General features: G+C 40.2%; 2 protein-coding genes across 3 annotated transcripts; one reads left to right on the top strand and one right to left on the bottom strand.

The window, feature by feature from the left end:
* Positions 1-1986: 1986 nt before the first annotated feature.
* Positions 1987-8674, top strand: LOC131784317 (uncharacterized). Of its 2 annotated transcripts, none has more exons than XM_059101120.2 (8): positions 1987-2041; positions 3882-3963; positions 4318-4341; positions 4687-4896; positions 5738-5760; positions 6265-6379; positions 7110-7124; positions 7780-8674. In XM_059101120.2, the coding sequence occupies exons 2-8, from the start codon at positions 3909-3911 to the stop codon at positions 8241-8243; spliced, it is 906 nt and encodes a 301-aa protein (XP_058957103.1). In that variant the 5' UTR covers positions 1987-2041; positions 3882-3908; the 3' UTR covers positions 8244-8674. The 2 variants fall into 2 exon arrangements, with proteins under 2 accessions (XP_058957103.1, XP_058957104.1); XM_059101121.2 differs by lacking the exon at positions 1987-2041 and adding an exon at positions 2377-2397.
* Positions 8675-9008: 334 nt separating this feature from the next.
* Positions 9009-17733, bottom strand: LOC131784307 (protocadherin-1-like). Its single transcript, XM_059101106.2, has 2 exons — positions 16326-17733; positions 9009-11887 (listed from the first exon to the last, which is right to left on the bottom strand). The coding sequence occupies exons 1-2, from the start codon at positions 17343-17345 to the stop codon at positions 9884-9886; spliced, it is 3024 nt and encodes a 1007-aa protein (XP_058957089.2). The 5' UTR covers positions 17346-17733; the 3' UTR covers positions 9009-9883.
* Positions 17734-18048: the final 315 nt, after the last annotated feature.

Below are 18048 nucleotides of genomic sequence, written 5' to 3' on the forward strand. Positions count from 1 at the left end.
TACTCTGTTAAGTGATCTTCACTTAAGTTGGAGTTATTTTTGGAAAAGAGAACAACAGCGTTTTTGAGGCAGGTGGACAGGAATGAATAGAAATTCAAGCGATCTCAATTGAATAATTGAACAGTCATTGATGTTGGGACAAGAGTACACTGGATATTCTCTTTCTCGGAAAATATAGCAAAGGCTGTGTTTTTAACAGAGCCCCTGCCACTTCTGCGATAAATTTACTCATGTGGGCAGGGCAATATATGAAGGATGAGAAAAATGGAGGAAACGCTAAATGCGGAAAAAAATCTGTTTGACACCACTGAGACACATCGGAAAAAAACATGGCTTTTAAGCTGGCCTTAGTCTGACAGTTGTTTTGTTTTGTTTTTTTGCAATGTATTTTCTGAGTGGCCCCGCTGGTCAGACTGCTTTTTTCCTCTTGTTTAGTGCACCAAAACTCTGGCTCAAACTGAGTTGAAAACTATCCAGTTAGTAAGTATGAGAAGCAGAAGGAGTATATATGGAAATAAAGATGTCATCAGAGTCTTTGAAAGAGGTGACGCTGCTCGATTTTCGCTGTTTTCTTAGACTATCATCTCGGATCTTTATAGATATGAGACGCAGAACTGGAGTAGATGTGGCAATAAAGAGATCATCAGTGTCTTTGAAAGAGATGACGCTGCTGCGGTCGGAAGAGTTTTCCTGTGAAAAGTTAACTTAAAACTCTTACGACAAAGTAAGCAAGCGCACTGTCTACAACAGAAATTCATGTATAAATAAGAGGCCGCTTAAGCTCGATTTTCACCGTTTTCTGAGACCATCCTCAGTACAAGGGAGGAACGTGGCCTCAACTCCTGGACAGCGGCTAAAAATCGAGCCTTGATAAAGCGTGGCCGAGTGAACAGAAGGGAACAGAGCCCTGAACTTGAAGTTCCTTGGTCCCAGGTTCCACCCTGTCACTCCCTGGATTTGTTGTCGGTTGCTTCCCAATTTCAGCTCCTTAGCTGATGAGTAGCCTGTCTCCAAGCAGTTGGGATTTTTTACCAATCTTCTGTTTATCTGACATATTTGTTTCTTCGTTAGTAACACTAGCCTTGAAAAGCCACATTGATGGAGATGTCAATGAAGTAATCTATATATAAACAACTAGGTATATGGTTGTAAATGAGGAGGTTATTTCTTTCATCAGGAAATAAGTTGTTAATATTGTGACATCACATGTTATTCACTTCATGAGGATAACATTCCAGCCACACGTACTGTCCAGTTATCGATGATCCAGGCTGGTTTAATTATTGACTCCAATCTTCGCTTTCTGATGCAACTCCCAAATTACGGTGAAGATAAATGGTCCAAAAAATAAATTTTTTTATATGAAAGTAGAGTTCAATATCAATCAAACTTCACAGTAGTTTATCGTCCATGGAACTTATAATTAGTGTCTTGTCATTATTTATCGGGAAGGGTGGGGAAGGGGGGGGGAGGATTTCGGGGGATCACAGCTTTTTTCAGGAGAAACGGGGGGGGATTAGTCTCCGCCAACGGAGTATCAAAGGGAGACTAGAGAAAATTGACAGCCAACTAACTGCCAACGTGCGGGTGGGGGATCAGTAAATGATGAACGGTCTCTTGAGCGAAATAGGAGGCCACGGATGTAAAATGAGAGTTATTTCGATGCACCTTGCTGTTCATGAATTTCTCTTTTCCTCCACACAAACATTTTTCGTTTTTGGTAAATGGCTCCAATTTGTCTCTTGACCCCTATGACTTCCCTTTTTTTCAGGAGAAAGACAACATTTCTATTCAATTACTTGGAAAGCAGGCTAAACTAAACGGCTGCACAGCTCGTAAAAGTGATTGTCTATCGTGATCGGATCATCAAAGCAGATATGATCACGCACCAGTTTCTACAGATGACAAACCTCGTGGTCAGCGGTTCACAGCGTTGCAGATTCTCTCATACTCGGGAAATGAGGTAATTTCAAGAAATTAGTTATGCGCGAGGAAAAGAAAGCGAGAAAATCTTGAAAAAATTTATATGCCCTTATAAAAGGTGAGTTGATTAATTTTAGGCTAAATTTAAAAGTACTCCAATGTTATTATTCCCTTAGAATACTCCTTACATGACCATCTTTAGCGAGTTGTGGTTGTTTGGGAAAATTGGGAAAGAGAATGAGGATTTTACAGGTTGAAATTGTTAACATCGTTTGTAACTCTCTCTGGTATACTCTACATAAATACCGCGGGCAAGAAATCACACAATTTTAAAGTAATTACAGAAACCAAGTTATTTTGATTTTTTCTCTCGCTGCTGATACTTTGATGTAAAGTTCTCCGAAAGATTACGAGGCATACGAAGTTGTACCGGAAGTAGGCGGTCTGATGACATTAAAGGAATCACTTGTTCAAGTTAGAGTCATACCATTGCACCAGACTAGATAAAATCAGGAACTGTGTTTTTTTTCGAACAGCTGAAACGATAAAATTTTAGTTTACATCGTATAAGCTACTCCCGAATTTTTTCTCGAGTAAATCAAAAGAATTGTTGTGAGCTTATTCATGTGTAAAACCATCGACAACCTGTCATTACAACAAACGGGTACCCAGACCATAGATAAATCTTAAACTGATCCAGACAAACTCACTATAAACGAATATTATCGAGGCCTACACCGCAATGTATGATGAGATAACGAGTGTATGATCGCTGCTCAAACGCTATCTTATCTTTGGAACCAAATTTGAAAGTTTTAAGCGTAAAGGGTGAGAAAGAAGTCATTATTGGTTCATTTTGGTCGTAAATTATCCTTCGCGTAGATTTTTCTCTTTCTTTCCCCCAAAACGGTGTTCGAGCATGGAATTAAAAAGTTTTAATTAGCGGTAATGATCGCCAAGCATGAAATTCATGTGATGGAAGCTTCTAATAAGCAACTTCTCTTCTATCAATAACTAACATTATTCAATTTTAGAGTTCACTACGCTCTGCTCTCTTGTACAGTGGTCCATAGCGTTAAGTCAGAGAATCTTCCATTTCCTTATGGAAACAAGAAATCTGCATATCCATTTTCTTCTTGAGTTCCCTTTACCTCTCCCTATATTTCTATTATTACATCCTCATCACCTATGGAGAAATATAGAACATTCGTTTACATTGCAAGAATTGGATTTATCCTATCTTGTGCAGTAATATGAAAATTGTTTCACCCGTTGTGAATGGGAGATATTTTTGTTTTTCCACCTAGATCTTTTAGAACCACTAAATCTATTGAAGTCAAGAAGAAATTCGAGAAGGCAAAATCACGGATAAATTTTGCTACTCGCGTTTTTCATAAACTAATTATCGTCTATTTTTATTGTATTATGGCGTCTGAGGCGGATGTAGATTAATTAAAAATCTGTTTTAAGTTCCAAATACGGTATCAATAACATCCTTAGAAAAAGAAATAATTGGAATTGCAATAATCTAGCTTCATCTGTGGGTGATTAATATAGTAAGAGATTTAACACCCGGCTTAACCAGTCTATGAAAACCCCCACACTGCGAATTACGTTAATTCAATTAAGGAAATAATATATATTTTTTCGCACGTCTACACGTCTGAATTTTTTTTTTAACTTAACAGGTTGAGAACCACGTTTTTTTTCGAACACTGCTTTCGCAGTCTTCCCTTTAATTTTTATTAGATCTAGCGGAAAAGAAGACGAATTTCTCTTAACCACAAAACATGCAATAAATCCACATTATTGTGAACAAATGGCCTGAAAGGCAGAAACCCAAAGATCGATGCTTGCTCTTCGTCGTTTGCATAAACGTGGTTCATATTTCTTTATTTATAAGGACTCAAGCTTTGTTATTTGTGCTTTACTGTTGATCCCTCTTTTATTCACTGCAGGAGTTCAACCCCTGGATGAGTTGAAGTATGAGGGCATTTGTAGTTTTACTTTTGGCTGGATATGTCATACTCTGTCACGCAGGTAACTCTTTCGCTAAAGTTTTTAAGTTTATGGTGCCACAGAGGTATATTCAGGGGGAGGGTCCCGGGCTCCATACCCCGCTCCCAACAGGCCTTTGGGTATTGTCACAACAAATCTAAAGATTCAATTCTTCCAACGACAGGATCGTATATTGCTGCGTAACGTGAAGTATTTAAAACCCACTAATCTTTTAATATTTCTTAACTTAATTAGCCTCTGGTGTAAAAAAATGTGTTTTACTGAATCCGGCAAAATTTGGATCCCCTCCCCCCTAAACAAAATTTCCAGGATCTGCGCCTTTGCCTGAATACCATCACTTATGAAATAACTTAATATTATGTTGTCTCCACACAGGTTCAATTAAGAGAAATAAAAGAGGTAAGTTGCGATAGAGATTGTTCACTGTACTAGAAAAAATTAAATGAAAACCATACTACTATAACAAATCTATCGAGAAAGGTGCAATTACCATATAAGGTAGACGTTTTTCCATGATGCTTTGTGCGTTGGGACTCAGTGATCGATGAGTCTGAGTTAGAGTTACACCCCATATTGGGTCATTGCGTTCTTAGGCAAGGCACTTTGCTCTCACAATGTCTCAGCCTAACCAGGAATGTAGTTTGGTTTTTGAAAACAGTTAGGGTAGCCTTATGAAATGCTGTAAAGTGCGAATATATAGCGAGGAACTGGCGGTTATGTTCTTTTCGACTATCTGTTTCTCAGGATATCTGTCCCGTACCGGTTTGTGCGCAAAACCGGAGAATAACTTCAAGATAAAGGATCCTCGCTTGAATTTTTGGGGAGTCGCTTATGTGCTGCCAGATGACGCCAATCCAAAATGTACCGATTCCGAGTGTTCAGAAGACAGTCACTGTGATGCAGACCGCAAGTGCTGTAGGAACTATTGCGGTGGCATGGTCTGCACCCCCACAAGTAAGACTTACCAGTCTGATTAATGGAGCGATTAATAAAATAACCATGTCGAAGTGTATCCTCCACTAGTCTGCGCAATGCATATCTGGTGGTTTTGGGAGCGACACAGCGATGAGCGGCGAAGCTGAGAGGGGCTTGGGACGCAATTGATTTTCCACTGGCGGCCCCGCCGTACATCTCCTGGCGCACACAAAACCATAAGGCGTACACAAACTCGTCAGCCACGCAGGCTCATTCACAGCCTTTTTATGTAGTTTCGAGAGGAAGCGGGATGTAAGAAGGCGAGAACGGATGAGGAGGGGGGAAGAAAATACCTACCCTTTGCTATCACATCCTTTCTCAATAATCTCGCTTTCGCTGCGAACTATGATTTGAGGGAAAATAGAAGGTTAGCAAACAGACTATTGTGCAAATTGATTCATGATTTTTAAACCCCGTTCTTACCATTCCGTTTTAACCCTCTCTATCCTTAGCAATCCTTGATCGATCCCTGTCGGGTTACAATCGTCTCTCTTGTGATTTTCTTTTCTTACAAAGCTAAATACACCAAAGCATCCTGAAGTATCTCCTTCAGGGAGAGGTGTTTTCCCTTTGTGAATCACCTTAACCTCCATGAGTGACCAACACACAATTTCTCCTTAAAATATCAATCAGACACGTGGTGAGAAGAAAGAAAAAATATATAAGTTTGAGGATTTTCTAGTTGATCCAGTACCAAATTCTCAGAATTAACATAATAAGAATTGTATGACAGACAGTTAGGAGAATTACCGATAAGATCTTGAACAATTAAGGGTTAATCGTTCCGTTTTTTGATCGAATTTTTCGCTGTTTTTTTTAGTGAGAGATCCTGACCCATGCAAGGTAAGTCATATGAATTATTTTTATCAAGGATGGTTGATAACTCACAGCAGTGTTTCACAGTTCTCTAGCAAATAAAGTCAAAGCAATCAAAGCGTTTAGTCAGGTCGAACAATTCAGTTACCGATTCAGCGAAAACCTGAAATGAAACATTGAAAAAAAAACCACAGAAAGCCAACTTCATTTCCACATCCTCAGGCGGTAGAGAAGAGACGAGGTAGCGTCAAAGCGCATAACGTGGTCGTCAGGTCCTGCGTTTGATTGATTATTTTCAGTTTGCTCAAGTTTCTTCAATAACCATGACCAGTTACCAAGAAAATATGAACTGAGTTTACATTCTCTTGCAGTTACAGAATGAAGTCTCAAAACAACTTCGGCAACGAAACCGCACCGGAGTATTTTCTAGATATATATTATTCTAATCTAGAACAGCTTCGAGCACGTTCAGCGGTGCAATTTATTTTTCTAAACGTTACAGTATTTTTGTTACTTTTTTCTCTTGATCAGAAATTCCAGTGTCCAGTTGGCCAAACGTGCAAGGTTCAGTATGTTCCATGTGTAATGCCCAAATGTAAGGATGCCATTGCTGTCAATAGACCAACATGTATCAAGGATCCGTCGGGTGAGTAAAATGATTCACTTTGGAAATCGATTTTTCTTCTTTATGAGCCAATGGGAGGAAAGAAAGAGTTAAGTGGTGAGACAGAGGTGGTATGGAAAAAAATTCTAGTCGTAGTCAGAAGGGGTCTGGGCCGTTTAGAAGGCGGGCCTTACTACACAGGTAGAGAGGGAAAGGCCGGAAAAATTTCCTTGTTCCATTGCAGAGCGAGATATGCATTGACAGTGTTATAGTTAATATAAGCCAAGCTGACGAGCTTATCCGAAAAATTGAATCCTGCCCCTCCATTTACTTCGGGAGTTGTAGATGAAAGGTGTCTAAGAACATTATCTTTACCGGACGGGCTTATCGCAAAAATTCAATCCTGCTCCTCCGTTTACTTCGGGAGTGTAGATGAAAGGTGTTTAAGAACATCATCTTTACCTGCAAATCATTGATAGCATTTGTTAGAAACTCCCCATCTCTGTTAATATTGGGAATATACCTTTCGTATTTTCAATTCCTTCGGAAGTAACAGCTCCCCTTTTTTTTTTAGGTATATACTAAGAGGGGACCGTGAAATTTCCTCCTCTTTACTTACGGGTCAATTAGAGGAGATTATATTAAATAGGTTCTCAGTGAACCGGTTCGTTTCTCGTTAATTGATCCCGTGGATCATGTTTACAGTTTTTAAAACATTTCTCTTCTGTTTCTATTTCGTTTTCATGTACTGTCATGGATTTCTTGGGAGCAGCTGCCGCTCCTGCAGGTAAAAAACATAATTTTTTAGATTTAAATCAACAAACCTGTCAGAGAGAGAGTAGGCACTAGGAACCAGAACTCTCTTCATCCTCGCACGCATGACTTTTCGCTTTCTCACGCTTGTCAGGTTGAGCCTGCCTCGCAGGGCCGGATCCAGAAAGTTTGTCCATCGACTTATAACTACTTTAACTTATTGAGAAGTACTGTTCTCTGAAACTTGTTCTTAATCCAATTCTTCCTATTCTCTTCCCGAGAAAGTTTGTCATGATTATTGACGACCGAGACTTGCAAAACCTGCGTTTTGACTTAGTACATCCAGTCATAGCTTAAAATGGGTAGCAATGACAAAGGTTAAACAAAAATTAAAAAAATAAAACTGTTCTGTATTCAGCACACCTTACGTTAACTTCCACTCGGTGGACAAGAGGGAATCTAAATTTTGTAATGTGTAAAGTACGAGAGACAAAACCTCTAAAAAGAAACAGTTTTTAATACGGACAAAACCGCCAGTCGCAACTACATATCGTTTTTTTGAACTCACCCTTGGCTACCGCGCCTAGGTTTGGTAGCCACCACTACAACACTCGGTACCAGTCTCACTAATGCCTAGAAAAAAGATATTGAAGACGGTTTCCTTGACTGTGTTTTCATCTAACCACTAGCACCTCCACCTGCCCCTCCCTCGATGCCAGCGAATCCTGTGCAGCCAAGTTATGCACCTCCCATGTTCCAGCAACCATCGCCATACCAACAGCAACCACAGGCACCTTTCTATCCACAGCCAATGGCACCGTTTCCACCTGCCGTGCCACCAATGGCTGCATTTCAAAATGACGAGCTCGGCAGTGAAGCCGCCCCACAGACAAATTTTGGTGGAACTCAACCAAGCGCGGAAACAGGATTGAATGACGCCTCTCTTGTAAATGCTTTTCAAAACGAGAATCAGCCTCTGGCTTTTCAAAATGATAACCCTCCTCCCACCGATCAGAATGACTTTCTACAACCTCCTCCGACAGAAGAACAGCAGCAACCTTTGGCTGATGTACCCGAGAGCGTGAATCCTCCCCAGGCTACGCCCATGATTTCACCACAACCCGGCTGGGGCCGAAGCAAGACTCTTCAATAAATAAGTTGCTTTGGAACATCTGATGTGAGAACATCTGACTAATTACTTTCCCTTAATTGTAAACGAAAGCTCGCGCTGTTATCAGATATAACGGTTCTCAGAAGCGAAGTGTTTTGTACCGCCAGAAATCAGGTTTGAACTCATTAACAAAATAGGCACACATAACCATTTTTTCTACCTTCCACAAAGAATAAATAAAATAACGAATGGCTCATCACATGAGGGAAAGCCTGAAGATAACTAAGCAAAGAGGACTCGCCTCGCCGGCGACTAATGCATATTATAACGAATCTTCCTGTCACTGACGATTCCTCATGTACATACCCCTCTGGCTAATTGGTTAGAATAGGAGTATAGTGTAGCAAAGTAATTGTGGCCAAGACAATGTAGTGGTAACTGCAGAAAAAGGAATAAACAAGAATCATTTGCAACCGGCATCTTCACTTATATTTTAGACAAGGGAAGAAATAATTTCTGGTCCTAGACTGCCCTGGGTCGGTACAAATTGTCCAAGGTAAGCATGTGTACCTCCCCTACACTCCCACCGACGCATCCTTTGTTTCTGAATCTTTCTCTCTCATAAATTTCTTTTCCCTTTTTCTAAGCCATGTCAACTTAGGGAGCTAAGTTTGCATGTGGTCACGTCCAACAACTTCTCTACACTTTTTCCACCTTCTATCCGGAAGAAGGTTCTGGCAGCTATCACAACGAAAACAATTTTAACAAAAGAGGATACAAAAACAGACAACAAAAACTTTGTAGCACTTTCAAGTACGTCTTTCTTAAGACTGATTCTTTTATTGGATTTAATCACTACTTAGAATTGTACAAAAATCAATTTTGATTTCACATTAAGAAAAACGATTCTATAATACTCTTATCATATTCGTGTTATATAAAAATTAACATCTTTACGCCTCCCTTGCTGATCAGCGCACCAAGATAATCAACGTTTGAACATTATCGTTTGTAGCTTATAAATATTGTCTCATTAGACCTCTAAAGTTTAAGAGAGTCTAAATTTTTAAGATAACGCAACGAGTATCCATTGTTCGAAAGATGCAGAACTGTCCTGCTCTCTATAAATATTCTATCGTTGTACAAAATGTATCGGGTGGCAGGCGGCAGGCGGGCCAATTTCGCATTTTCATTAATTTAAATCGTTTGATCACGAATATCAACGTGAATATACAATTTTAAGCGGGTTTCGAGTGTTTCACAGTCTTTGTTACTGTACTAAGGGGAAAGAAGGAGAGACCGACGCGATATAGTATGTCTATAAGAAAGGAAAGAGAAGAAATTTATGGACGTGAGGACTCTTAAATGACAAGTCCTGTGGGGGTAAAGAATTGCAACGGTAACTGAATGGATAAAACACCTGGCCCTTTTGAGGCAAAAACCTACAACCAGCGAAGGAGTGAAAACAAAGACCAAAAGGTACCCGAGTTGTAATAATGGGGAATCTTGACGTAACATCTACACCCGACTCGCTTTACCACTCCCCTCACCTTTCCCCCGAGGACAATAATAAAGACACTATGTGAAATGTCGAAAGATCCCTTAAAAGGGTTGCTTGCGATTCTGTGATTTGCCTTTTACTAAAGGACATACTTCAGTTCGTGTCAATACCTTCCACAATATTACAGCTCTGTTGTGGAATGCGTGATACCAGAAATGCTTACGTAGGCTCTCTTCCTTTGAACTTCCTCGTATGGTGGAGGAGGAGGTGGCATACCAGGGCTACGGGCCCGGTGAGGGTGATGATGATGATGCTGCGAAGACCGAAAATCGTCCTCTCTCTTTTTGGATGGGGGACTGTGAGGGTAATAAGGAGTGGACTCATGAGAGCTCCCACCACGCCCACTGTCCGCTTCATCCTCGCTACTGTGGCACTCGACTACACCCTGAACAAACGGGTAATACATATCTTGCCGCGAGTCTTTTGTGGGGGAAGCTGGCCCCGGTGGAGCTTGATATGTCATTGCTGAGTGCATCTTTTTTATCGGGATTGGCGACACGTGAATCGGGTGCTTTCGTGAGGCGTACAAGTAAGCTTCGGCGGCTTGACCAGGATTTGTGGTCGCTTGTTGGAACATTTTCTTGGAAGCTTTCAAAGCATCTTCCCGACTTATATCTGGTTCGTGGTAGCTACCACGCTTATCTTCTCGCCTTTTATCCTTACGCCTGAACTTCAAGATGAAAACCGCGACAAGAATTGAAAGGATCACAAAACCAGCACAGGCTCCGACAATAATGATCATCTTAGAATCCGAAAAGAACCCTGCGATTCCGGTCCGCGATTCTACCTCGCCATCATCGTTGATAGACCCGTCTCCAGGAAAACTTGGAGGTGGCGGTGGAGGAGTTATGTATCTGACCGAAATTATCAACCGCAGATAAGCTTCGTTCTCAACGTCTCCCGAATCTGCTGCTCTAATGGTTAAAATGTACAATTTTCTACTGAGCTCCTTGTTAAGCGTGATCTTTCCAGTGCGCATGTTCAAATGGAATACTCGATCCTTATTGCCACTAACGATGAAGAATTTAACAAGACCGTTAGCTCCAGAATCTCTGTCAGTCGCTCGAAGCCTCAGTACAGTTTCCCCAACGAAAAGTGCACCGGATAATGTCAGATTATGACTGTTTTCCAAACCAACGAAAATGGGAGCATTGTCATTGATATCCTCCACCTTAACAAAAACGGTAACATTCATGGCGACTCTTCCATCAGTTATAACAGCAATTAAGGAATAAGAGCTGTTTCTCTCACGGTCGAGCGTTCTTTTTGTCGTTATTGTACTCTTGTTCTCATCTATAGCAAATTCCGCAGTATGCGTGAGTAGTCTTATACGAAATGGTCTGTTGCTTTCGATAGGCTCGAGTGGAACTCTTCCGACTTCAACTCCTTCGGGTTCATTCTCTGTTACACTGAAGTTGTACGTGTTCTTTGAACACGGGACGGAAATTTTTAGGGTAGTTTTACCATGAAAAGGCACCCGGCCGTTATCCCGAACACCAATGTTCAACTGGAAGTAAGGAGTGAAAGCACACCACAACTTTCTGAGCACTCGCACTTGTCCAGTTTTGGAATCGATAGCAAACCATTTTGTCACTTCCTCAATGCTGCCATTGCGCTCACCAATGCGCATGTCCTCCAGGCTATAAGTTAACTCACTATTATTCCCGTCATCCTCGTCGGTCGCCGTCAGCGTGGTGATGATGGTCCCTGGCTTGACGTCATCATTCACGCCTACATTGTAAAGCTTTTGATCGAACCTTGGAGCGTTTCTGTTGCTGTCAGCCACCTTGACAACGAGCACATAACTACTGTTTTGTGAAATTGGAGAACCTTGATCCTCGGCAACGATCTTGATCTTGTACTGATCATGGCGGTCTAGACTCAGCGGGTGCCGAATTTGCAGGATGTATAGCCCAGCGAACATTTCCTGCAGACCAAAGTCATCCTTGTGGTGTTGTAGGGTGACTTTCACGCGACCATTGCTCCCGCTGTCTTTGTCGCGCACTGTTACCTGAGCAATAGACGTCTTAAGGGCGATATCTTCGGGAATCTTGCCTTGTTTGTCGAATTCATCTGGAAAGAGAGTGACAGAGATTTCCGGTGCGTTGTCGTTCTCGTCTAGGACCTGAAAAGAAGTTTAAAAAGTGTTTTTAAAAAATATTAAAACGAAGAGCGGTCTTACATTTCTTGGAGGTACACTTAATATTGAAAGCTTAAAGTCTCAGACACTTCTGAAGAAGTTACATACAGACCCAAGTATGGAACTAATCCATCTTTTAGCTCTTATTGGCGTAAATATAATAGGCTCACACCAATACTTCCGGGTATTAACTACACATCGAAAACACGCAAAACTATTTTAATTTCATTTTCCTTTGAACCCAGGCTGTCCCTTTGTTTGAATGTTATTTTATAACTTGATATTTTGTTAATTCACTCAGCTTATTATTTTTTTCTTTTACCAAGCCGAGATTTAACGCGCCTTTTTCTCCCGTGTCTCTACGCATAAGAAATTGAAATGGAAGGAAATCCCTTTACAAGCAGATCGAACGACGATTTCTTGTTAATATCCCATTCTATATTTCCGAGAACCACCCCACATGGGGAGACAATTTCCACCAAGTTCAAAACTCCAATCCGATTTCCACGAAAAGCATAGCGAAAGTAAACATCGGGCTTTTTCGGGCGGAAAATAATTAGGATGAAAAATGGAGGGAAAAAATAGATTAGAAAGACAGATTATGATTGAATCATTCTCAGTAAAGGCTTATGAAATTAAATCTACGTTCAATCTCTTTCCAACGTGAATTAGTTTTTATCGAAAACATTCCAATGATGCTAGACGCAATATCAAAATTGCCCTATGGAGCGGGTAGATTGTTAAGAACTGATTAACACAAAACTTTCTCGAAAAATAAAAAAAAAAGGGCATTGTCGCCCGCGAAGCGTGACCGACACGACACGATGAGGGGGTCTATTTCTTTGCGTGGGTGTACTTCACGGCATAAGGCCATAAAAACTCGCAGCTGATCTTCGTTGTCCGGCTCGAAGCTAACACTGAGCAAAAAATGATAAAAAAAAAAACCAAAAGGCCAACCGTCACCGTATAATTTCGCGAACAAGGTCTTAATTTTGAGCATAACTCTGGAATGTTGTTTTATGATCTTTCCAATTCGTGGTCACATATCTACCTGTTCAAAAAATTTACCGACCAGCTCTGTTTTCAATAACGTCAATTCTAAACATACATGATACAAACTCTAGACAAATCAGACATCTGTCCCGCTAAACCAATATACACGAACGAATTTGGACTGTTTCGGCTGAATGCTCCAGAATATAAATTGCGGTCGGAGCGGTTGAGTCACATCATAATGTATTGTTCGTTTAACAAAAAAAACAAAGCTTCTTAGAAATTCCTATTTTGGAAAAGGTAATTATTTGGAAAACAATGCATTGGTTCGGCGTTCGCTTCAATTTATTCAAGGTCACAGAGAAACGGTAACCTTTTGGAAAAAGGCTGGGCAAAACTCTAAGTATTTGTCGACTCAGAAACTAAAATCACACAGCCTTTGGTGTAAAGACATCCTAAATCGCAGCTTTTTACTTTCATGAATTTATTTATCGTCTCTTGCCTGAGGGAAAGCTGCGTAACTAAGATACAATGATTGGTTAGGACGTGAAAGAAAGAATCGGAAACGAATGATTCTTAAACATGCTATCTATGTGCAGCTAGAGCACGTACCATGTACCCAGCGGTTTGTGTGACCAAAAAATACCCCAAATGTCCTTAAAAACTTTCATTAATTGAGCTCTCTTTAAGATGTTTCCGTTTTTTTCAAAAGCACATATCCAGAAGACATGATTGGTCACGACTTAATCGCTAACTACTGAAGAGATTTTTAAATAGCATGGGGCGCTATGAAAGTCAGCTCTATAGGCGACATCTTCTTCATAACAGCTATGTTGGTAGACTTGCAGGATACTGTCAAAGTAAAATCTTTTAATTTTTCAAACCTTGCGCACACGAAAAAGACAAAAAAAATGACTTGTCTTTGGACAGCAAAAAAAAGAAGAAAAAAAACACGTATTTTTCATGAAAAAAATAAGGATTTTTTTCACGTGCAACATACAACACATACAGGGTTTGAATCTGACGCCTGACGTTTTTTTGTTGTAGAAATTTGACTTCACTTCCGCTTTGGGGGGCGATCGTGCGTAGGTTTCACTCATCTGCAATATACTAATTTCATTCCTTTGACAGCCGTCGACGATCAATCCATTACAAACATAAACTCGTCTAGATATCTTTGAACTTACCCACCCTTTTTCCAGTGCATTCTCAACAGTAAACATAGAACTTAGGGAGACATTTGGTAAACCCAATACATAAATGCGACAAAAAGTTTTCAAATTTAAGGATCACATGCTGTTTACATCATTGAATTTTAAACATGAGGAGGTGAATGAAATCAACATGGATTAAATACATCGGCAAATCAGCACGTGGTTTTGCAAAACAAAAATACAAATATACTTCTCTGAAAAAATAACACATATTGATATTGAGTTAAAATCAAAACGAAAATTCCATGAAAAAGAAAAGTGCGAGCGTGAAAAATGGCCCCCACTGTCGCAACTTCTTTCATGTCTTTCTTTTAGTTTGGAGTTTGACAATTCTTAGACAAAAAGACACCCCACAAAGTACACACTTTTTGACATAAACAGCTGACATCTTTTCAAAGCCACAAAATAAATACTTCATTGAAGACGGCCCGAACAACGCTGGAGTCCTTGAAGGTTACTCCACTTTACTTTCCCTAAAATGTAAACAAGCATTTTTGTGCTGACAACATTTCAAGGATTTTGGTCTACACATCAAATACCCCCACGAAACAAGAGGATTAAGAAACATCCTCGATTTCCGGAAAAGCATGCTAGTTTTTAATTACGTCCTAGCAAATTTGAATATACTGGTGAAATTTATTTAACCCACTTCAAGTTGGCGCGGATGTTTTGCGCCTTCGCCCAACTGCTAGCTACCAGATCCTAGCTGGAATGCATGCGTGGAGCGCCTCACACGAGGAAAGATTGATCGAAAGATAACGTGGCAGCTGCCGTCCACGATCACATCTGAAAAGTACACTAACGAGTACAAAGTGAACGTTACCCTTTTTAGATAAAATGGTTCCAATTTCAGAGGCTTTTAGTACAGGAAAACGCCTTGCAAATATTGAACAAAGACGTGAGTTCCCCGGTTGGGAATATTTACTTTATTTTAAATTATTTGCAAATAAAAACACGACGAACTGAATGGGTCTTTTTAGAACATATGCAAATCCGAAGTAGGCTGTCACTTAGGATTAAAGCGCTGTGGTAAAGCCTTTGGAAATAGTAGTGTCAATCACAGAAGAAACGATAGTGGACCTATGTGAAAACGGAAGCGAAGCGTGAAGCTACCACGACAGTTTTCATCCGAAAACCGCGATCCATTACAGTATAGAAGTCTTTCTACGGAATAAACACAAAGCGATAAAAACGATTGCTGATTCTTTAAACCTTTTGTGCGTTTAAGCTAAGAGATACTTCATACGTCAAGGCATTAGTCCTTAATCGGCGTGACAAGGCTTGACTGGGTGGGCACAAAACTGTATTGTGGCTAACAAGTTCACATCATTGAATTCACAGCAGGGAATAATAGGGACTTATATGATAAGGGTTCATCAGCGACTGATGTTTATCTCCATCAATGAAAAACAAAACTAATTATTTTTCTCCTGAATCAAAGCATTTAGAAATAGTATACTCGCTAACCACAAAGGTGTTTAAAAAAGTCTAACAAAGGGATCGAACTGTAACACTCGATAAAAGCAATACAGAAAGTCAAGATTTCAATACAAACATTGCCTAAAAATATTCTGAGTTGTCTGTGAACGATAACAGAATTGAAAATATAATATGATGTAATTTGAAAAAGCAATAATCTTTGCCATATCGCAGCGAAGAGTTAATAGCGCTAAGTGCCACATTTCACGCGAAGGCGGCAAGCTTTTTTGTAGCAGATTTCTAGAAAACTATAGAGCTCATTGTTTGTCTCGGTAAAGTTGCTTCGCAGTTTTAACAAGGAACCTTAATTAATTTCGGCTCCCAAAGCCGTGTAGTGTATTAAAAATTAGAAAAGAGATAGAATTAGAAAATCCGTATTTAATTGAAGCCAAGCAATAAATATTTCTTTCCATTCTGCGGTTTAGGAACGATGAAAGCACTTTCAGCGCGTCTTTCTTAGCTTTCATTAGCTCTGTGGTTTGCTTGTCAATAGGTGTTGAGTTCAAGTGCAAATCCATGTGTAAATTTCATCATGGACTCACCAAGCCCTAGAAGTCAAACTGGTATTTATACTACCATAATGATACACAATAAATTTCGAAGTAGCTATTTATCTCCGCGCTATTAACTTTATCACGACATTATGGAGTTATGGATAAAATGAAAGACCGTTGACTTTCATGATAGGGAGCTCCTTGAAGGAAAAATTTAATTCAACTTAATGCACATGCACTAACCTTCACGTTGACATAAGAAGTTGTTGGAATTGAATCCGGCCCTCTGTCTCTTGCTGTCACTTCCAATTGGTAATCCTTAAAGCGCTCATAATCCAAAATAGCTTTTGTTCGTAACTCGCCAGTTCGTGCATCTAAACTGAATAAGTCTTTATATTGAGGTCGAGAATTAAGAGAATAGGAAATCTCTCCGTTGGTGCCGATGTCTTTGTCTGTCGCGGTCACATTTAACACCAACGTTCCTGCGGGAGAATTTTCTCTCACTTCCCCGACATAGAGATTCTGGCTAAACTTCGGGATATGATCGTTCGAATCCAAGACTGTAATTCGTATTCCTTTGCGACCAACTTTGCGCGGGCTTCCTCCATCTCTTGCTTCGATCTCCAAGAAAAAGCTTTCATTAATTTCTCGGTCAAGCCTTTTCGAAACCACGAGTTTAAGCTTCGTGATCTCTGAAGTTGGTTTCGAGAGTACTAGATCAAAAGTGTCACTGTCATTTCTCTTCACAATCTCGTAGCTTTCAACGGAATAGTTGCCAATGTCGGTATCTTCTGCCACTGTCACGGGGAATTCGGCACCCAACGGAGCAGACTCGGAAACCGATATATTTTCAATCTTCCCCGCAAAAATAGGGCTGTGATCGTTGACGTCTAATACTTTTATTTCTGTCGGTAGAGGTAGCATTACAGGTCCTTTTGAAACCTTCACTTGAATCTGAAATGTATCATCGTCATTCTCAAGAGACAAGTTTTCGCGGTCTAACTTAGCAGCAGTTCGAATAATTCCTGTGGTTTCGTCGATTTTAAATGACGCTTGTAGAGATCCTTGAAACTGGAATCGAAGCTCTCCTTTTAAGTTTTTATTCTCGGACAATGTTCTGACCATGCGACTCTCAGACATGTCTCCCACGAAAGTTCCTTCGTCTTGTTCTTCAAAAACTTGAAATTTCATTACGTTGGTGGACGCGCAAAACGTTAGCAGTGAAAATATGATTACGGGCCGCAAAAGTAGTCCTCCCTCCATGACGCTTCTCGATAAAATAAACCAAAATTAGGAAGACACCTCGATTAATGCTGACGCCGATGAAAGAAAATTCAGTTTCATTCGTGCATCCACGTAAATATTTAAAGTATGTGGCCGTGTGAACAAAGGAACTAGCCTCAGGACCGTCAGAGAGGCGTGAGAAGAAATCGTGATTGCAAACGAACCGGCGCTCAACGCTTGTGTATACTTCAACCACTTAACATCTTTAAACGAACGCCCCTCGTTATTGTTTTTCTCTGGCTTGACTTCAATCCCGTTATTTTGGTCTTGTCAAGTGTATGGACATTTCTGACGGTAAACTGACCGTTTCTTTTCCTGTCTGCCGCATTAACAGGAGCTATTACTCATGTAAAGTACCCTTTTCCTTCTGTCGTCGTTGAAGAGGTGTTGACCAGTCAATCATCAAACAATTCCCTGAGGGAATTTTAATACAATTAACACAGACAATGAATGTCACACAACGGAAGCGTGTTGAAAGGAGTTGTATACAAATTCTTCTCAGAGTGAAATGACTAATTGCATACCAAACAGTCGAAATGGATCTGATATATTCGCGATCGCGTCTAGGTGTCGAGAATCGAAAGTTCTCACATTTTGCGGTTTTGACTTCGACGCTATTTTTGAAACATTTCCACTCTGAAACGTCCAATACAAACGCGCATTCAAGATCAATTCAATATCA

Source organism: Pocillopora verrucosa, chromosome 14, assembly GCF_036669915.1.
Source record: "Pocillopora verrucosa isolate sample1 chromosome 14, ASM3666991v2, whole genome shotgun sequence".
NCBI lineage: Eukaryota > Metazoa > Cnidaria > Anthozoa > Scleractinia > Pocilloporidae > Pocillopora > Pocillopora verrucosa.